This window comes from Chelonus insularis, unplaced genomic scaffold, assembly GCF_013357705.1.
Source record: "Chelonus insularis isolate UGA/USDA-ARS -01 unplaced genomic scaffold, ASM1335770v1 contig_3_pilon, whole genome shotgun sequence".
Taxonomy (NCBI): Eukaryota; Metazoa; Arthropoda; class Insecta; order Hymenoptera; family Braconidae; genus Chelonus; species Chelonus insularis.
In genome coordinates this window covers 3,704,556-3,727,832 of record NW_023276556.1, presented here as the reverse complement: position 1 = coordinate 3,727,832, position 23,277 = coordinate 3,704,556, and the positions used below count along the sequence as shown (strand labels likewise).

Sequence of the window (23,277 nt, the reverse complement as noted above, 5' to 3'; positions counted from 1 at the left end):
TATAGGTCATTTTATTTACTTATTCCAAACATCGTCCAGCTTAAACATGGACTAAATACTTTTGTATCCAAGCTAGAGCAAACATCATGTTTGGCATCATGAAATTAGCTTATTCAATTCATAGGTGATGATTACAATGAACTTATTTGTAGTTTACTATGAATCCATATATGTAGGCCATGGTTCCTCCTAAGTTTCAGGTAAATTGTAAGGTTATACAAATTACGTAATGAATAATAAGTACTTAATAGTGTTAAATATTCATCACACACCCTCGAATCAATAGTTAGAATTAAGTATAATTTTATCAATTTATTATCATAATAAATCAGTTGCTTTTTTTTATCAACTTTAGCTAATTAATATCTTCTTTATTATCATTCTTGTGCATCATTCAAATTATATCATTTATTTTTTTTACTAAGAAATGTTTTTTAACTTCTCTCTTATCTTAAATATATTTTGTTAAATTTATTTTTCAGTCTGGATATAAAGTTATCATTTTTTGCCATCTTTTATACTTCTCCAATGCAATGAGCAATTATTGATTGATTAACATTGCAGCAGAACACATGTGAGTATTTTTTTTATACATTTGTCTTTTTTTTTATTACTTGTGTATCAGCAAGAAATTATGTAATTGTCTTAAAACCAAAATTTACTCGTGTACAATTTTTTTTGTTTTCAATAATGATTTGCAATATGATGACAAAGTCAGCTCACAAATTAACACGCATAATAACTAGAAAGAAAGATAGAAGAAAACGTACCATCTCATTACAAGTATTTATTAGTACACTAGGGATATAATTAAATATACATACATCAATGTTTTATTTACGAAATCAAAGAATTTGTCGATTCACAGTGCGTTTTGCCTTATACTTCGTGCGATTATTACACAATTACATTGTCATAATGTCTTACTGCTATAGTTGTTTTTTCCCGAATATTTCTATGGTGTCTGACATACTATTAGAATTTCAATAAATTCTGTTCAATTATTTCTTAACACTCTTTTTTGCTTGAATGTAAGAATGTAAGTCAATTACCCGATGTATTTCTCAAACAAAACAAATGACTCATAAGTATTATACGAGGAAATAAATGCTGAACATTTAACGTCCTAACGGTCTGTTGTACTTGTTACTTTAACATGATAATTTAATATTCACTGGTCCTTTATATTAAACGTTCAAACACATCAATACCTCACTTTATGTTACATAAAAAAGATGAAAACAGTTAAATAAAGAATATAACATAGGGTATTTTAAGATGAAAGTTTTTCTTACTTTTTTCCTCGAATTAACAAATTATCATTATTATGAATAATATTATTACTGTAAGATAAAATATAAAAATTAATTATTTTGAATGTTTCACTAGATTATTGATATTATTGGGGTGCTGATTATAAGGATACTTTTGGTGACTTAAACAATTATATTATTATGTGTAATTCCTGAAAGAAATATTGACTCCAACTTCTAATGCTCTCATTCACACGTTAAGTGAACTTTTTATGTAGATAAATAATTTATTTCATAATTTTTCCATTGAAAATGACTCAGAAAGTGTCTTGTTCAAAATGATTATACTAACATTTGTGTTTTTTTATTTCATAGCATCACTGTTTAACTGATTGTATCAATATGGAAGCAATTGTACGGAGATTTATTGTAAATGGAAATTTCAAATGATCAGCATGTATGTAAGTTATTAGCAAGATGGAAATTTTTCAGAATTTAATTGAAACAAAAAATTCTCATGTATACTGATACAGCGGATGTCAGAATCATCAATTAGGATATCGTAGGCGATCGTTGTAAATTGTATAAACGAAAAAACGTAGCATCCAAGTTCCGGTAAATTTACATCGGCAATTCTCAATTGCGTAATATTGCATTTAGTTTCCGGTTATTCTTTAACTGATGTAATCCTTTACATTCAAGTTCATAAAAACGAAATCTCGTTTTTATGCAACTAAGATAAGTAGTATATAAATGACGAAGGAAAACAATTAATTCGTTATAAATAATATACATATATTCGGTTAATCATGATAAATAATAGATATTTATTGCTTTAGCATGTATGAAATGTGACATACACTTGTTATCTTCTCTCTTTGACACCCATATACTGTCATCAGGACTACAATAAATCATTATGATACAAAGGAAAAAGATAAAATCGTAGTTCTCTACCTCATATGTTGAAATCAAGTAAATTATTTTATTTCATTTAAAAAATTGGTTTATCAAACAAAAAACCATTCCTATTCCATAAATAATCATTTAAATTGAATTCTTTTTTGGAGTTGGATAAAAAAAATATTTATGATAAGATAAAAATCATATATATACTTTGAACTTCATTTTATGACAGTTTTAAACTTCTGTTTTACTTTTCAATATTTTTTTTTTATGTATTATAATTTTTTTTATTTACAAAAAATTTTGAAACTTTCATTACATTTTCATTTTCTTTTTTGTAAAGTTATGAACTGACCCCGATCAAGATACATATAAATCAGTTCACGGTCTCTTCTTGATGAGGGTTGACTGGTGCTTTTGTTTTTTTTTCTCTAATCTTAAAGTGTTGTCTCAACGTCAGGTAACAATATGCAAAAGCTTTTAATAATTTATTGAATACAATAATTCTTTTGCTAAATTGGAACAGTCAACTTTTTCTGTTATTTCTTTTTTATTCAATAATTCATCTTTATCTTTTTGACCATAAAAACAGGTTCGACAGGGTGTAAATGACAACAAAACTATAGCCACAACTGGTTGCGTTAATTTACTTGGCCGGTGTCTCTCATAATATGTTTTTATGCCGTTACAACAACTTATTATCTAGGAATTTGTGTGGGTTTTTCACTAAAAAGTATCGAGTAAGCATTGGAGGACATCTATTTAGTATTTAGGATATTTTATCACACTCAAAATCTTAAGAAATATGCTTCCTTTTAAGCATTGACACACTGACTCAGTTACCTCCATTACTTTTTTGTTTTTTTTTTCTTTTAACAGAGAAAAATCTTTTTTATCAAAACGTCAAGAATGTTATTCTTTAATCCTTAGATATTTACATGATACAAGGTGCTTTATGATTTATTTGATTGTGACGATACCTAGGCTCAAATTATGGCAGGTTAAACTTGTGAGTGACAATCTTTGCCTTCATCAAATCATGATAACAAAGACGAAAAAACACACAACATACGTTTTGCAGTAAATAATGCCTCTTACTATTTATTGCTTTTAATTAATGCCAACAACAAGTGTATTTTTTTAAAAAGTTGTTAAAAATTCTCTTTCCAGGTATAATGACTCTAGGTAATAGATGGATTTTGGATTATTGCCAACTACCGATGTTTTGTTTCATTCAATGAAATCAGTTCAACGTTGAATAAATATTGAAAGGATGAAAAAGAAAAAAAAAGCACGTGAATACAAGTAATGAAGTAGAAAGTTGAAAATTAACAGGAAGTATAGATAAGTGTAAAGAAGCTTTGTTCATTTAGTGATGCTTTTGACACTCTAATGTCTAGTACATCTTTAAGTACTTAGACGTCTGTTTAATTTTCAGAGTCACGCGGAGTAGTCACATGGACGTGAATGACCGCATACGAATGCACCTTTGAACTCTCCAGATTATTAAGTGAAATTGTTTAGAGACAACAAATTCATCAAGATTTTAAAATGTAATAAACTTGTTCAAACTGCATTTTATATTCGTGCAAATAATAACAGGTAGTTAATTATTATTCTTTATCTTTCAATTCTTTTTCTTTTTCCAGACGTATTTACTGTACAAATTAATTTAAGAGGTAGAGACAGTAATTGAAGTTTCTAGAAAAAAAAACTGAAGCATTGTAGTCATGAAGACAACATTTATGACCATAGTAACATATGAAGATAATTAAAAAAACTAATACGTCATTGCGATAGTCGTTTTTGCACTGTATCGTTTGGTTGAGTTGTGACAATCGCGATTAGCTGCAACGAGTATACTTAACAATTTTATGCTGTATCAAAGTGTCACTTTCACTTTTGTTGAGAGACTTATTATCATATGTAAAGTATGTAAAAAAGTAGATGAAGTGGAAGAACAAATTGGAACAGCTTTGATATATATTTTCAGAAGATTTGCACGTTGAATTGTCGAGGACTTGGATATTTCGACAGAATGTGTGCATATCACAACCGATAGAGTGCCAAGGTTAGTGTTATTATGTATAATTTCATTGTAAAATAAAAAAAATGTTTTGTTTATATAAATCGTAAGAATGATTTTGATTATGTCACAGAGAGGAAAATTTTTTCACTTATTAAATTTTCATAAATGAAATTACTTTAGTATTATTCATTATGTTAACATTGAAACAATTGTTTTTTTTCATTGATACACATTTATTTGTGGTGCATACGATAAATATTTATAAAAGAAGTATTCACGTAAAATTGTTAGTTACAAATGTATTCATTAAATGAACATTTTATATTTAGACTGGACGATTAATCAAGAATTAAGATACCCTTGAGATAATTAATGGAAATTAAGGAAAAGATCATGAAGTATATATTGGATAAAAATTCAAAACCGGAACCAAACGACCCCGAGATGGACAATGACCTCGGATGGATTCGAGGGTTGACCTCGGGATCAAGTTCTCCAGTACCTTTAAAGGAGTAAAGAGACATGTCTCCAGCAAGAGTAAGTGAGAAAGAAAAGAGAGTGGCTGCAAAGTAACTACAGATCAGTTACTAACAGAGTTTAGTTCGCGATTGGCCAGCATCCAGTAAAGGACTGTGGCAGAATTCGTGCTAATTCCTTGTGCAAAGTCTCTCAAGTATACTTATTTGATGAAAATTGATTATCACGAGTATCACAACAGATTAACTGTTGATAGAAGCAATTGAAAATCAGGAAGACATTAAGACCACGTAATTCTAACAAGAAAGTCATCCTGACTGCGATTCTTCTTCGTATTTACGAGTGATTAGTCTGTTTTTCGCCAAGAATCATCATTTTCCCCTCCAGGCAACTAACGAGGAGCTTCTTCATCAAGTACTTCTGTTGACTCAAGAAGAGGGGGTGGTATCAAAGTATTAACGAAGAGAGGGAAAAAGACACGCGGACTCTGAAAACTGAATAAGTCTCTTCGGTAGTATAACTTGCGGTACGGTGCGAGCAACCAATCGAACTCTGCAAACACAACCGATCCAAAGTCCGTTGCTTGTTCAGTTGTCTTCGAACCCTCGATCACTACGGACGGTTTACAGATTTTTTTATATATATATTTATCGGTGAATTGTTGAAAAAACAAAAATTTATTTTTCAATTTTTAAAAGTATTTTTATCGTGAATAAGAAGTTGACAACGACTATTGCATCTCATCACAAGGAACTCTGAAGTGAAGGAAGTTGTAATCTTAAGTTGAAGATATTTGGACGTTAAAACGTAAGTAATGAATTTTTAAGTAATACTACTTTTTTATTTTATTAAAGTATTTTTTCTTGACCGATTTTTCTATTATTTATGACTTTTTGCAATGTCTTTTTACATTATATTAAATGTATTATATTTTCATTCTTCCAAGTAAATTAAATACCCAGTAACTTGATCAACCGGTCGTATATAGAATCGATCCATAAGCAATTGAGTTCAGAAAGATATTGTGTACATAAGATATATATATATATATATATATATATATATATATATATATATATATATATATATATACAAAGGTTTTATTATGAAAAACAAAAAAAAAATTTTAAAAATATTTTTTTATATCTTAATAACAGTAACAATAATTTCTGAAGGCCTTAGTAGATTTCCGGATTCTCCATATGACATTTTGATGATTGCTTTCACTTGAACGTCCTTTCTTCATTTGCAAAATAGTTGAAAAAGATTTAAACGCATCCTGTCGATCGACTTTCTATTGATCTTCCGGCAAAAAAATATATTTTCTTAAAAAAAAAAATTATTTTCAGAATTTATGTTTAAATAGCGTCAATCAATTAAATGTTGTGGCTTTTCTCCACAAGTAGAGCTGTTAAATTATCGAGATTTGATATGACAGGGAGAAGAGATTCTTATTCAATACGAAACACAGTATATCGGTATGATGATATGATGTTGATGTTGACGATGATAATGGTCTCGTGCGCGCAAGGGTAGATCATCCAAGCATGACGAAGCGCAAGTAGTTCGAATGTATCTATACTTCAATCACAAATGATTACCATCATGTGTACCTGTTAGAATCACCATGAATACCATTTGCATAGAAACTTATTGAGTATTCTATCACCATCATTGAAATCTAGAAATAATTTTTTCTTTTCTCTATCATCACTGAACTGGATCCTTGTTGATAATCAACTAAAAAAGATTGTTTATTTAGATATTTCCAAGTGAATAAGATTAATAGGAGGGAGTTGGAAAACAAATTAGAGTGAATGAAAAATATAATTATTGTGATGCAGTAAAAGAAATCGAGAGACTTGGAGATACATTCAATAGATACCGCGTGCAAACGTTCTTTGACATACTTCCCACTTGGAATGCCGCGATCATTGCCATGAATATACCTGGAGTAACTCTCGATGATGATTGCCTCTGATTCTAATCAATTTCAAGGATGAAATTCATTTGTCATTTTATATTATTGCAATAACCGCAATAATTAAATTGATTGTATAAATAACTTGGGTTGATGATAAAAAATCATTTAAAATGATGACGATAATGATTATTAAAGTATATTTTATCCAAATGGCATGATAGATAATAGCAAAAAGGTAATTATTGATGAATTTTAGGGAATAATTGTTTCGTGTGTCAAGGCCGGAATAAATTGCAAAATGGTGAAGGTCCAGAATTAAATATCGCGATTAAATTCCGCGATGTAACAACACATGAATGCATATAAACGAGTCGACAACCAGTTGAAAAATAAGTTGTGAAATGTAGTGATCGCGTCGACGCTCAGTCCACGATCCTTTCGAGACTTTCTAAAGCTAGAGTCCAAGACGTATGAGGCGATATATCAATACGTACGCATACGAGCGTAACGCCAGTCGCGTTTATCGAACATACGAATGACTGAACAAGCTCTGGCCGTGCATGCTAAAGCTTTCATGTCTAGGGTAAATCTTCCACTTGAGTGTTAAGAATACGAACGATATTTATTATCATTCCTGAAAGTTGCACTCGGTCTATTGTGTTCTTAATTACTCTTTACAGCTTATACATGAATAAACTACAATAAACCAGATCTCTTCATTGGTTAAATTATTTTAAATGTTTACATAAAAAGGTTGATAGAATTTTTTTTCCTTATTAATTTTTCTCTCTCTCTCTCCAAGTAGCATTTAATGAGATTTCAGGTATTTTACTGTCTAATACTATTAGAAATTTATAATTAATTACCAAAGTAAAATCAGAAGAATTTTTTTTCTGTTCAAAACAATGAGTCGTAAAGAGTATCAATAAATAGACAATTCAGTTGACATTATGATTGAAATCACATGTAGATAATAAAATGAATTGATGAATTTTTTAGAATATATCTAAAGCAAATCATGTGGAGCAAGTATTTTTCAGGTTTAGTAAGCACTCAAGCATGCAGAAATAATAATTATACCAATTAAAATATACAATATTATCTCCTATAATATTTAATAAACTTAGTTTTACTATCTACAGTGTTCTATATACCTGAATTCGTTTCAAGTATGAACAAAAGAGTGTTTTACAACTTAGTTGAATGATAAATCACGAGACAATGTAGAAATAATTGAATATGCGTCATCATTGTTACTTTGCTCCTGTCCTAATCACTTTTACGTTGGTATTTCTATCTTACTTTTATCTCCATTTAATTTGATAATATTGAATAGAATGTTTAATCGACGAAGCATGCTAAAATGGCAAATCAAACAGCAACAGAGCAAGTGAAAGAAGAACGTTTAGTTCGAGTCATGTACGCACGTACACGTGTATTGAAGCATTGCGTGTAGCATTTTAACATCTAATATACATTTCGATTTTTTTTCTTTTCTTTCCAATCGCTTTGCTTGTATTTCATGTATTCTTTTATGCTTATTTGTGACACCTCCGCTGACTATCTCATGTAAAATGAGGTCGTGGCATCCTCGTTACGGCCCTGAAAACCTCATAGGTTGTATTATCGTCTTTTTTATTTTGTTTTTCTACCCATCTTCATGTTCGAACTGTTTAGTTGTATTTTCTGATAACAATGGTAATTACTCCAGCTTTTTTTTCAATCAATAAACTTTCATTTGCAGGCTAATCATAATGTAAGTGATTTCTCTGGTAAAAGATTATTCTAGATATTGATAGGATGGTTTGGTGATGTAAAAAAATTTTTCCTCAATAAATTAGGATCACATTTTATTCAGTGATTAAAAATAATTGTTTTTATTTATTTACAAAAAAGAGAATTAACTTTCTGCTAAAATTAAACAGTTATGTTTTTATTGAGTAATTATTTATAGAATGTGTTAATAATGATTAATTCAATTATTTAATTGCACTAATAAAAGTATTTATTAATAAAAAAAAAAGTATTATAAAAAAAAAGAGATTACAAACACCTTTTTTTTTATTTTTAAATGAGCTATGGATTATTTAATTAATTAATATATTCATTGTTATAATGATAACTAACTCGTTAAAATAATATACAATTATTTATAAATATTGATATACTCAAGGCAATATTGATACTCATATTTATCCTGCGACCTTTATATATACATATGGATTTATTAGCATAAGAATGCAATGAGTAATGACACTCTTACCGCTATTCTTAATATTCTTGTGTTACTTTGCTTGGACACCTTTCTCGTTGCAATAAAAATGAAAATAATGAAAAAGATTAAGTAATGAGAATTTGTGAAAGAAAAAGAAATACTTGAAGACCATTTGACTTGAGTAAAACAGACTTAGGATCATTATTATTGAATATGAAGAATAATTTTATAAATATTAATACTGCAATAGGAAAATACACATATAAATTGTGCAGTAGGTTAACGACTTGTGTGATGTAAGAGGCGTTAAGAATTGCTTTCACGTTCGATTGACGTCCTTATATACGCAAACAATTGCTCTGGAAATAAATATGGTAATAATTTAATTTGATAATGAGAAATTTATAGTCTTTTGTGATTAATTATTTGAAAAACTTCTCTATTTTTTAAAAATGCAATGTAATTAATAATTATCATGTTGTTTTCTTCACGCGTTATTGAGCATGCAATTCTTAAATAACTAAATATCGAAGGATTAGAGAAAAAAGTAATGACTGAAAAAAATATCTATAAAGATGAAAAAAAAATTTTTTTCTTTTATTAAAGAAAAATATTTTAGAATTTTTGTTTTGGAATTTCAAGGAAATAAATATATCTTCAAGGATAAGTTACATCCTTCGAGGAATTTACACATTAATATGTCCTTCACCTAAGTCAAGAAGAGCATTAATTATTTTCGAATTGGGTAATTCAAGTCAGAAAAAATCATCTCTTTTAGTTTAATTGTTTTCAGCATTCCAATTTTTTATGGATATCTATTGACTTATTTCTCTTTTGTAACTCTTTCAAAGCTATGTTTATATTTATGTATTTAAATGATAGTATTTAATAATTGTTTAAAATTATTTTTATATAGTATTCCTTAGCTACTACACGACTATAGACATTCAGTTTGAAACGTCGAACCTTGAACTTATCGCAAGTTTGTCGACTGCATTGGTATATATTGCTGACCAATCAGCTTGAACTCGAATGAGTCGTTCATATAACACTTTTCCACGCTTAATTAACATTTCACTGGATAATCCATTACACTTGATTCAAAAAGAAAATATTTTGTAATTGTTTGTTTTTTTTGTCATCTTCATGGGATCATTTAATTAATCTTTTATTCATTTATGCATCAAATGAATGCTTCATTATTTTAATATAATTTTATTTATTGATTAAATAACAATTATCTATTCATTAACTGAAAACAATAAATATCATGTAATTGTTTGGATATGTATGAGATTGTGAAAAATCATCGCTCTTAGTTATTTATTACTTCTTTTTGTGAGATATATATATATATACTAAATAAGATACGTTTGAACATAAATGATAAAAATATTTATATGCTAAATAGTTTATTGCATAGTAAAGTGAATTAAAATATTATACTGAAATAGGAACACTTCCATTTTATACACTTCTATTCATTTCTACTTTTTCAGTGTACATAATTAATAGCCTGTCTACGATTCTCTTCATGAAACGGCTCATTTATTCATATTAACATAATTAAAAGTAACCTTCATCTCTCTCTAACTCTAATATCCCAAGTCAATTAAAAAATTAATATTTTGAATTTTTTAAACATGATTTAGAATTAACGATTTTCATAAACTAGATTTGTAATTTGCCACATTAATCCTTGAACGGTCTTTTATTTTTCAGTTTATTTTTATTGCTACTAAAATTAATATTAGAAGGCTAATGTGGTTGAACAGAGTAAAATGAAACTACTAATAGTTTTTAGTGAACAAGTTGATACTTTTAAAGCTATTAATAATAAAAAAATTCTTATAGATATTTTTATTCCGTTTCTATTGAGTTGATAAGTTTAAAAGTTATCGAAAATTGGTCATTTTCAAGACACGTTTTCTTTTAAAAACTTTTTTACATAAATACTTGACAAAACAACTTTCTTATCACATAATTGCAAATATGTGCATCATTTTTATATAAAGAGTGGGAAAATAAATGATTTACAGCTTGTTAAAAATATAAATGTAATAGATTGTAAATATTGATAGAGATAATCATAAATCAGCTAAAGAAAGAAGGAAAGAGAGAAAGAAAATTTGTACTTTTTTATGTGATTTCAATTAATATTCACTGATATGTAGATTAGAGAATAAATTCGAATGATATTAATTGTTATGACTTATAATACGTACAACTGTTAATCGATGAAATTAATGAGCTACCGATAAAAAACTATAACTGATTGTTTCATTCCACTAGACATTCTGACTTAATAATCTACACATTTACTACCTACACATAACATTCCATTGGTTTGTTCCTTATGCAATCACACGTAAACTATCCATGAATACTGAATATGAACTATTATATCTTTTTTTATTCATTTAAATTTAATTTTCTTATATGTATAATTTAACTGATATAACAACATTTACCATAAAGAAATTTACATTAGTAATAATAAAAATAATTACTGTAATAGTTATAATTATTTCAGAAAACTGTCATTGGTATTCTTGGTTATTTTCTAAAATATTCTCAATTTACTTTATCCATGTCTATGTGAACGTCAAGTCATATCTTTCAGTACCTGGTACGTCAACAAAAATACAATTTTCAAAAAGTAACTCTGGTAATTGAACAGTAATATTACGACTCTGATTGATTCAAGATTCTTTATTAAATCTGATAATTTTATATCATTTATAAATTATTATTTTTTATTATAATTATCTTTGAAATGATTATTTCCTCTGGTAATTGGAAAGCCTTTTATTATACCTACTAGGTGCACATTAATGAGGAAGAAATCTTGTAAGATTTTTTTTTCAACGTGTTTAAATATTTATCACGTACTTGTTGATTGTTTTCTGTTTACCACACAACCATGTCTGGAATCAATTAAGAAACGAAAATAGAATCGAATAGTGTAGTGAAAAGTAACGATGAGTTTCAATGTATTTTTACACTTCGTAGAAATGATTGTAAATAGTTGATAATTATGTCAGTTAGATGTTTTTTTTACTTCTTTTAAATGTTAATTAAATGAATGTCATTATTATTATGTACTTTAAAAAGACTTTGATCTGATCCTTCAAGTTATTTTCATTTTAATTTATATAAATAACTAGTAGTATGTATTTATTCATTGTAAGGATAGCAACTAAGTGAACTAATTAGTCAATTCAATAAGATAATGCAACTTATGAATTACAGGTAGCCTATACGGAGAATGGTGGCATCGCAGAACGACGGGGATAGAAGTGGAGGTGGTGATAATACCTTGGGAAATGGTGAGCACGAGACAGCAGTTTACACAGTATCAGTAAGTGGAGTTGGATACAGAAATGAAGGATACAAAGAAGATGGAGCTGATGGTATTCCCCCAGAACCAACAAAACCACCAGCTTTACCTGCGCCAGAAGATGACACACAATCTAGAAAATTTAAATTATCACGTAGCGAGAAGTGGAGAATACTTAAAAATATTGGAACAGTATCGATAGCCTTCATGGTCCAATTCACAGCCTTTCAAGGCACAGCTAATCTCCAGTCATCAATAAATGCTCATGACGGTCTCGGAACTGTATCATTATCAGCTATTTATGCAGCACTAGTATTGTCTTGTATTTTTGTTCCTACATTTCTTATCAAGAGGTTAACAGTCAAGTGGACATTGTGCTTATCCATGTTATGCTACGCTCCGTATATCGGATCCCAGTTTTATCCTAGATTTTATACTTTGGTACCTGCTGGAGTACTTCTGGGTCTTGGTGCAGCGCCTATGTGGGCTGCTAAAGCCACTTATCTTACACAAGTTGGTGGAGTTTACGCCAAACTCACTGATCAACCAGCAGATGCTATTGTTGTTCGGTTCTTTGGATTTTTCTTCCTTGCTTGGCAAACAGCTGAACTTTGGGGCAATCTTATTTCTTCTCTGGGTAAGTTGATAATATTTTTTTTTTTTCATTAGTTTTATAATTATTCTTATCAGTATTTTCACTGATAATTAATCAGTTAAAAGGATAAAAATATGGGAAAAAATTTATCAATACTTTTATAGATTTCCCCTTAGAAAAAATGATTAAAATTCTTTTGAAGTAAACAAGTCAGTAAATGAACTCTTCGAAAAACAGACCGATTATAATTTTTTTCCATACACCTCTTAGAAAATACAATTTTCAATTCAACCAATTTATATTGAATGAAAACAATCAAATTAATATTCATTAAAAATGTTTTCATTCAATGATTGTAGCAGGTATAGTGTATATTCAAGAATAGTAATTATCTAGTTGGAATTTATTAAATATATATTAAGGTTCCACATATTCGAACATGTGTGTATATATCTATATCTAGACACTGTTTGCTACGCATCGGTGTCAATAACAATAGCCTTTTTTTCATTCATCATTCTCCATTCATTCCATGTGGCATTAATAAATCATTGAGAGTTTACCAAATATATTTCTGGAAAAATAACAGCAAAGATATCATCATTCTGAGCATATCTTTTTGTTTATAAATACATTTTTTTTTATTCATTACACAATAAAAACATTTATATCAAATTTTATTATAAATAATTAGTGAATATTACTTAAAAAAATTTAACCACTTTTCACTCTTCATTCTTGACTTGTTTAATTTTGTGAATAAAAGTATTTTAAGCTGTTAATTGAAAAAAATATTACGCAGTATTCTTTGAACGATTATTAATAAATAGCGGAATAAAACAATTAGTCTGTGTATTAGCGTAACGGATAAAAAATAAGACAAGGAGTGAGGGTCAACGTTTAGTCAGCCCTAGTTGGTTATCATTAGATCTTTATGATTTCATTATTGATACAAATCACAAACTCAAACTCTTATGTTTTCATGTAATTATTTATCTACAATTTACTGTGTTAAACATATTTTAATACTTTACATGAACATCTACAGGAAATATAAAATTATAAATGTCACAGCGGAAGACAGAAGTCAAACTCACATGTTGTGCCTAGTAAATCCAGCATCCAACTCGTTGGTTGTGTTTAATAAAATGAAAGAATTGCCTCAGGCAATATGTTGAACAAGATTTAACCGGTATAAACCGATCTGTAGTCGTTGCTTTCTTCAGCACGCATAACACTACATCTACGCCTTCTTCACTCTTTCCGTTTTAGAAGAACTTGGAGACTCATTCATATTATCAATAATGACCTTTAACATGGAAACAATGAACTGTACTCTGTAACATATTTCTTTCTCTGAGACAATCAGACTCTTTATTATCAATTTATTTAAACTTTAAGATACAAAATTTTTTGTCGCAATGAAAAGTTTATATTTATTTATCTTGAAAATTGGATAAAAAATATATTTTTGATTTTTAAATAACAATTTACCGTTTATTTTTATTTAAAGTATTGAAATGATTATTAAAGTCTTGTTGAGATGTAAATTTTTATTCATCATAAACGTAATATTTTCAGGAAGGTCAAGAGTGTTTTGAATCTTCGTTGCGGGCAATTTTAATGCCAAAATTCTTGCTAATTAAGAAAAAATCTTGGAGGTTAGCATATATAATATAAATAAAATATAAAATATTCTTGCTAAATTGGAAAGTAAATTCCAGGTGAATGATGGATATTTGTAGATAGATTATGATGTTTATATTTTTTTATGTGAAATACATGGTGAAAGTATCCTTATGGAATTAAATGAAAGCTCTAGAAGAGAATAAATTAACAAATCGTTTATACTAACATAACTTCTATTTCTATCATGGTAAGGCACATAAAAGTATTCAAAAATATTTTGACAGTTGATTAAGCGAATATATCAATAAGCTTCTAACACTTGTATCAATATATTGATATCATTTCTTGTGTCAATTATACGTCATTATGATTCAGTTGTCGATATTGTTCGAACAAATCTAGCAAATGTTTTTTTCCTAAAAAATATTATACCTCAATTGTATATTAAATATTCAAGAACTAGAAATATCTTACTTATTTATATTATTAATAAATTAACCGATTGAAATTTAATTATAATGATGTAATAACTGTTTTATTTTGAATTTCTAGTACTCAGTGAAGGTGAATTTGGTGGTGATGATGGTGGTAATTCAACAACTCTAAAAAAAATCAGCAACTGTGGCGCCAATTTCTGTGTTATTGGTGGTGGTGCTGATGATCCACTGAAAAGGCCACCAGACTCAGAAATTTATGAAATATCAGCTATTTATTTGACTTGTGTTATTGTTGCCGTTATTATTGTTGCTCTTTTCGTCGATCCTTTATCAAGGTGAGTTATTTTTATTATACATGAAATATAAATAAAATTACTAATTATTGATCACCGCTGTTAAATCAACAAACGGCTTATTAAAATTTCAATTAATATTCTCAGTTGGAAACAGTTTTATGGCTTTTAGTATTTTTTTTCATCGACGAAATATATTACAGTCGTTAAAGACTATTTATTTGAAAGTTGAAATATTCTTGGGAAGAAGTTTCTGGATTTTTCTTTATCTTTTACTTGATATGTGAAATAAAAAATAGAAAATTATTAGATAAAAAATATGTTTTTGTACAGAATCACTGCTTTTTTGTATCCACGTTGTAAGATTATGAAACAATGGTTAATAAGTAAGTATCACGGGATTGACGGAATCCCTACCATTGTATCGCGATAAACATTGCTCTGCTCATGATTGCAAAATGGCATACATCCGACTTGCGAAGCATCGATGCATGGCATTTACGTAACACGATTTGTATTTATTAAAACTTAACGTTGACGTATTTCCGGAGTCACTCGTTCAGTCTTTGAGTGTATTTTTTAGATTCCGGAAATCATTCAAATTTTATTTATTCAAATCATCTTTACTTCCTCTTCCTTTTTTTCTTTTAATAACCAATATCAAAACACGTCGATGAGGAAATTTTATTTTAAGAAATAAAAAGCAGCTTTACTTTCTTTTGAAAAATAAATATTTAAATCTTCATAAATATTACTACTTTTAAACTTTTATCATATTCTTTCAAACATTTACATAATAATGAGTTTATCTAATCATTATTATAATTATATTATTAGTAGTCATTATAAACTTACTAATGATTTCATTTATTTTCTTATCAATGAATTGGTTTTTATTATTCAAAAGTTTTTCAACACAATAATTTACTAAACATTTTTTTCCAATCAATTAAAGTTTTTATCATTAATTACTGTTTATTTAATTTTATGAAAATTTATTCCATTTTTATTTTCTCATACAATCAATTTGATGGAATCATCAATTGATATAATTATTAGTTTCTTAATAGAAAATAAATTTAAAAAAACGATTATTGTAGTTTTCAGAAAAGTAGAATTAATCCATTGTAGTCAGCCGTGACTACTGTCGTCAATGGAAGTAGTTACAGATAATTATGTTTCCGGTTTTTCTATTTAATTGGTTTTCTCATAAATTAATTCTTAGAATTTTATCTCTATTATAGATTGAAGATTACAATATTTTCATTCGAATTTTTTTTCCATCGAAAAATAAACTATAATTATCCTCTACTTAAAAATAAATGAATTTTTTTTCCTCTCAGAATCTCATAATATTTCATTCATGAAGTTAATCAAAATCACATTTCGTAGAATAACCAACGAATCTTTTTAACGACTGACCTGCATCACAGCATATTGTCTGATGAAAGAATAGTCTGACTAAAGAAGAAAAAATAAAAATTTGTATCCATTGGCTAAAAATTTCCATTAATTTTACATCATGGTTTATCTTTATTTCATTTTATTTATCAATTTCAAGTTCTTGAGCTACGATGTTAACTTGAAGGATCATTCTAGATAACATAGGATACCGATTCCGGTTCCATTGCGTTATTTCTCTTGCGTTGTGGTTCTATAACCCAATATAACTAAAACCTGTCTTGGGGTATTGGAATGTCTTGCATGCGAGAGTCCTTTCACCTCCAGTCGGATGCGACTGAAAATAGATTCAACCGGAAAGGAAATGAGGTCTCTTACGATCATTGAAGATCATTTTATCAAAGAGAATTACCTGCGTTTAATCACCCAAAATAACTGTTTCATGCTATTAAATAGATTTTTATAAAGATAACGACAGTAATTTACTGTATTTATAGGACATTTTGGCCAAGAAAGGATATTTATTGATAAAATAATATATTACAATAATTTAGATTCACCATTTTTCTTCACAAATGTTTTAAATAGTGTTGAAAACACTGCCTGAAGGCTATCGTCCTGCATCGCGGATAGTTTTAATGACTTTATCATATGTGATATCTTAATATGAGTGTATTACGTAATTCATCATGATTTACGTGAGACAGTAAATACACTGACCGACGTCTCCTATTTCTCGACTACAGGTACAAGGTTAAATGAACAGCGTAACGGTTTAATACAAGTAACAGAATAACTTTATTCCTGGAAAAACCATTTGAATAGTACGAGAATTTATCAATATTCATAGTTTATAAAGGTGTGTATACAAATAAAACGAGAGTTGATTCTTGTATCGTTACTTCATACATACATACAAATCAATTATCCTGTGAGGGACAACCGATATGGAGAAAAAAAGTATTCATTCTATACTAGCTTACCTTGCAAGGCTGTTTGTTTTCTTTCCAACCTCGATACAACGAGAAACTGATCTCCAAGTTTTTCTTCTTTTTTTATATCGTTATCTATCCTTAACATTGTCAATGATGATTCAACTGTGGCTTTCTTAATAACTCCAAACATTAGAGCATTCATCATTACTTGAAGATACATTATTATTATAATGAATGTCATAAATATTCATTCATATAATTGGTCAGTTTGATATGTAGATAATCAATGGTTTTACATTTTTAAACATGTGTAATGTTAAATAATTTTCATATTTTATGGTCACTTCAACTTCCAATAGCAATAATATATTATATCACCTGAGCTCTAAGAAAGTAAAAAAAAAAAATTGATCACAAATTTTTTTAATGCAATGCGAAAATTAGGTTGGAAACTTTCATTTATCAATAATAAAGTATAAGTATTATTGACTGCACATAAATCATATCATCAGTATGAATAAAAACGGAAGACAAAAAAAACAAATAAAATAATGTTAAGAATAATATTGAGGTACTACTGAGTCATTAATTTATTAATGATAGTAATTTATATGTCGTAAAAATGATAATAAATCAGAGAAGAGCAGAAGAAATCATTGAGAATTAAAATTCAATAAAAGAAACTTGTGTTACATATGAATGTCGTAAAGGTTACAGCAGAGTGTCTGGAGATTCGCATAATCTTATTTGATTGTGATGATATCAAGTAATAAAGTAGTAAGTTGATACCTTTTCTGCTACCAACTCCCACACTTCATAAGGACTAGGTCCAGGTTAGGTAAAGAAGAGAATTCAGAAACTGATATGCACAAACATGTTCTTTGGAATGCAGTCCTTGACTGTCCCAAGTTGTTTGCCCACCGGTACAACTTGAGGCTTATATTATGAACGAAGGATAACGTTAGCATGTCTGGTAATCGTTGTTGTACATTTCTTCGAATTTGAAATGGAGAAAGAAGAATAAGTTGATGGAGACTCGAAGTCATGAAGCTACGAGGCCGCGACCTTCCGATAACTCTTCTGTCTTCCTCATCTTTTTCGTTTGCATGAATTAGCAAAGAACATGGTGTTGAAAGAAAAATCATTTCCTAAATGTATTACAGCTTATAAATATTTAGATTTATGTGATCATTTAAATGTTTATTTATCATAAAATTTAATTTATTATTATTAATTAAAATTTTAACTCAATATATATTGGTATATTTATTCTATTGATATGCAAAATCGAAATGATGAATTGGTTGAAGGTATTATAAGCAAAATGATAATACAAACCTTATTATAATCTGTAAGAGAAACGAAAGCGTCTTGGGGTCGTAGAACCCGTTTGTTCCAATCGGATTGGATTTACCAGACTAGTCTTGCAATATTTTTTGCATCTCACACTGCGAGATCGTCTGAAATTTTTTCATTTTTTTTACCACAAGTCAAAAGACATTAGCCTTTAGATTACACACAGAATGAAATTTGGTATCTTCTCAAGTCGTTCTGAAAGTAAACTATTTTTATCCTTTAATAAATTTCTTTACGGGAAAAGAAATAAATATACAGTTTAAAAAATGTGCCATCATAATTTATATGATTGGTTTTTTTTAATTTTTTAGGTACGGAGAGAAGCAACGGCGAGCTGATAGCCAAGAAATAAGTGGTATTCAGCTACTATCTGCTACAGCATATCAGCTTAAAAAACGTAACCAGCAGCTACTTATACCAATAACAGTATGGATTGGAATGGAGCAAGCATTCATTGGTGCAGATTTTACTCAGGTAATTTGAGCTTAAAAATATACAGTCTCTAGAACACAAATTTTCATCAGAACTTTCTACATATAAATTAACATATACTAAGAAAAATGAAAGCTTTAATTTATATCTCAAAGATAACAGATTACAAATAAAGTGATACAAAGTTATGAGGTTAGATAATTAGTGGGTTGAAAAAATAATATAAAGAAAATAACTCCATCAAAGAGTATACATGAATGACACAGCGGTATTTAACCATTCATAATAAAATATTTTTAAGCAGTCATTGTATTATGATTATTGTTTATGCTAATGTCAAAAAATCTGGTCAACTCGATTGAAGATTTAAAAAATCATACGCGAGTAAAATAAGCCAAGATAATAATGATAATAACTAAAAGAAGATATTCAAACTCGTTTCTGCACGTGTTAGTTGATTAACGCCTTGAGCAATTTTAAGTGGCATCATCATCCTTTTCTTGCATCTTTTATTGGAGTAATCTTCAGGCGCCACGTACATATTTACATCTTTCTATCTTACATACTATTTATCTACACACACAACTTATTAATATAGATATTAATTAGATATCCATGTATAATTTATTATTTCACGCATAAATATCTAAAAAAAGAAAAAATATGTTAACAGAAAGTAATGAATATTTTTTTATAGTTTCAATTACATTATGAGAGAAATTTTATATTTATTAATTATTTAATTATATTTAATATTTTAGGCCTACATATCATGTGCATTAGGAGTTCAAAAGGTTGGCTACGTAATGATCTGTTTTGGAGTAGTCAATGCTGGATGCTCATTACTCTTTGGTTCAGTAATGAAGTTTGTGGGTAGACAACCTCTAATGGCACTTGGAGCTATTGTTCATGCTGCCCTCATAGGTGTTCTTCTTGTATGGAAGCCACATCCAGAAAACGCTTATGTTTTCTTCACAGTCTCTGGCCTTTGGGGAGTTGGAGATGCTGTTTGGCAGACTCAAGTCAACGGTAAATTATAAATCAATCATTATATTATATTTCATCTATCCTGCTGAGACGATTAATTTTGTTACTTGTCAAAATCTCGTTGATTGAACGAACTAATACTTATTGAAAATTATTTTATCATCAAAACAAATGAAAAAATTTTTGAAACATCAAATAAATTTTTTAATTGAATAAGAATGCACAAATATAACGACTATCATTTTTCACAGGTCTTTATGGTACACTCTTCAGGCGTAATAAAGAAGCAGCTTTTTCAAATTATCGTTTATGGGAAAGTGCAGGATTTGTAGTTGCTTATGCATACAGTACACATTTATGTGCAAGGATGAAGCTCTATGTAATGTTAACAGTATTAATTATTGGTACTGTAGGATACATAATTGTGGAAATCCTTCATAGGCGTAAACAAAAAAGGCTCAAGGCATTGGCAGAAGATCCTAAAGCAGCTCAGGCAGCTGCTGAAGCTAATCAGCCAGAAGAAACAGATGACGAGAAGGATGATATTGATGACGATATAATTATCACTCATTTGTAATAATATAATGTTATTCATTATAGAGTTTTTAATTAATTGCTTCATAAAAAATCTTTCAAGCTCGCTCGTCGACTTGCATTTATTAAAAAAGGAAACTCAGAAGACAAGTATTTTCCATAAATTCCAAATATTAATCACGTCAGAGAGGTCCTTGGCAGGACGACGATCGATTGAAAAAGCTTGAAAGCCTTATTGGGTTTGTCCTTGTACAGAGAAAAGAATGAAAGAATGGATAAGAAAAATCAAGAATTGAAGAACTGATAAAGAAGTAATTTTTGGTATAATTTTTAATTTATTTATAATTACTTCAACGCCTAAAATAGAATGTGAGGAATAAATTTATGCTACATGGAATAATGAGTAGTGAAGTCATCAAAATTATTCAATAGAAGTTTTTAAGTAAAAGGGAAAAAAGGCTCAGGATATGAGATTATTAAGAAATATTAATTTAAAAGTATGATTTAGACCACAAGTGTAATTGCAAGAAACGATCAAAGTTTAAAAATATTACTTCACAGTGAATGCGAAACAGTATTTCTTAAACGGTCGTCTCGTGAGAGACAAGAAGAATATATAGTGATAGAGAAGATGTGTCTTTCATTTTTCCCCTTCTGTTGTATCTCTCACGTTTCGATCGCTCAAGAATTCTCCGTAATGTAGATAGTAATAGATAAAAATATAATGATATTTTTCCTTGTCTTTCTGTGAGTAACCTTGCAAACTCCTGTCAAGTGTAAACGTATCGATAAAAAGATATCAATGTTTATAAACAGGAAAGTACAGGTAAACGAGAGAAAGAGAAGAAAATGGATATAAAAATTGTCAGTCAGTAACTCAATTAATTTATTCGACCTTGATCAAGTGAGAATGCTTTGATGAGCGAAGAAATGTTTCTTCTACCCTGATTCTAGAGGCGCCAATCTATGATCTACGATACTGATCTCGTTTGGCCTCAGTGCAATACAAGAATGTTGATCAGACATTCTCCAGAGCCTTTGATGTTTTTTTTCACTATTCCTCTCTCTTCTATGAACTTTACTGCCTGTCTTTTTCTCCCCTTAAGCAAGAACAAGTAAAAACCTGGACAGGAAACCAGTAGAAGAACCTGTACACGCAAGACACGCCTCACTATACTATGTCTATTTATACCTACGTGCGTGCTTAATACTAATGAAACTTCCCGTAAGAGTAAACGATTTTTTCGAAAATTTTATAAATTACTATTATACCTGATCTAATTTTATGCCGGTGTGTTGCAATAAAAAAGATCTTGATGGAATAAGTTGGTGAAAAACCGCTTTGTGATAATTAATTAAAATTAATCAAAGATGACATTAAGTTTAAATTAAAAAAAAAGTGATTAAAAATGGTTATTTACTACTTTTTTCATCACTGTAAATGTACATTCTATTATATCTTTTTTTATTTATAAACTATGCTAATCACACAAAGAAAGGAATATAATAAATCATTATAACGATTTTATATAACGAATGACGATAGCACCAAAAAAAATTTAGTCATCAATGATCTTCACACGTAAATTTGACAAGGTAAATAAGGAAGAACATTTCGACCTTCTAAAACTGGTTGATTCAAAACCAGAAAAAAATTTTTATAGTTCTGAAGCGTCAATTTTGTGAATAAAGATTGACTTATTGAGAGAAAAAATTTTTCAATAATACATAAATATTATTATTTATAATGTAAGACAAGATAATTATTATTGTTTATATTTCTTATTATTTTAAGTATCATTTGAAATTAGTGATCTCACTTGGGATTACTTGGACAAAGAGAACAAGAAGAATATGTACTTAATTATAAAAGTAATTAAAAAAAATCAACTTCAATAAGAGTTTAAGCACGTACGTACGACGAAATAGAAATTTATATTTGATCAACAACACTATCATTAATGTTTTTAATTACTATCAAAACAATAGACGAATAAGTGTATCCCATACTTGAAGAACAATTAGAATGATAATCTATGTTTATAGGAGTTGAGATTAGAAATATTATATAATACAAAATAGGTAGTTCTTAAAAAAAAACTTTAGTGTATGTATGCACATGAATTTTATACATATCTTAATTATAATAACTAATGTTCATTAGAAAAAAAAAGATGTCACAATAAGTAAAATGGGACCAATGCTTCATTGTTATCTTTACTTGTTACTTAAAAATAATTGATTACTGATCATCAACTATTAATCATCATTGTTAATGTTATATGATTATTGCAAGCCTTATTTGCAATATATTCCGTATTTTTTTATTATTGTTATTGTTATTAAGCGTTAGTACACGATTAACTTATATTTAAGCGAACGCAGCCGATGCGTTAACCGATTTGCCAAGCATATTCTGTTCTCCTTTAAAGTCTCTATAAAATGATAACTAATTGTCCTTGGATATACCGAAGAATAACTATCATTACTCGATTTTGTTGCACAACGCTCAATTTTCGTAAATGTAAAGCAAT

At 28.6% G+C, this 23,277-nt stretch overlaps 1 protein-coding gene across 5 annotated transcripts; it reads left to right on the top strand.

The window, feature by feature from the left end:
• Nucleotides 1–482: 482 nt before the first annotated feature.
• LOC118068267 (UNC93-like protein) lies at nucleotides 483–22,142 on the top strand. Of its 5 annotated transcripts, none has more exons than XM_035085541.1 (14): nucleotides 483–574; nucleotides 1,390–1,509; nucleotides 1,629–1,714; nucleotides 2,503–2,619; nucleotides 2,752–3,239; nucleotides 3,330–3,712; nucleotides 3,809–4,090; nucleotides 4,153–4,230; nucleotides 4,518–5,472; nucleotides 12,057–12,781; nucleotides 14,921–15,140; nucleotides 19,102–19,264; nucleotides 19,984–20,251; nucleotides 20,461–22,142. In XM_035085541.1, the coding sequence occupies exons 10-14, from the start codon at nucleotides 12,073–12,075 to the stop codon at nucleotides 20,784–20,786; spliced, it is 1,686 nt and encodes a 561-aa protein (XP_034941432.1). In that variant the 5' UTR covers nucleotides 483–574; nucleotides 1,390–1,509; nucleotides 1,629–1,714; nucleotides 2,503–2,619; nucleotides 2,752–3,239; nucleotides 3,330–3,712; nucleotides 3,809–4,090; nucleotides 4,153–4,230; nucleotides 4,518–5,472; nucleotides 12,057–12,072; the 3' UTR covers nucleotides 20,787–22,142. The 5 variants fall into 5 exon arrangements, with proteins under 5 accessions (XP_034941432.1, XP_034941433.1, XP_034941434.1 ...); XM_035085542.1 differs by having other exon boundaries at nucleotides 2,503–2,899; nucleotides 3,039–3,239; XM_035085543.1 differs by having other exon boundaries at nucleotides 2,503–3,239; nucleotides 3,330–3,509; nucleotides 3,598–3,712.
• The last annotated feature ends 1,135 nt before the right edge of the window (nucleotides 22,143–23,277 follow it).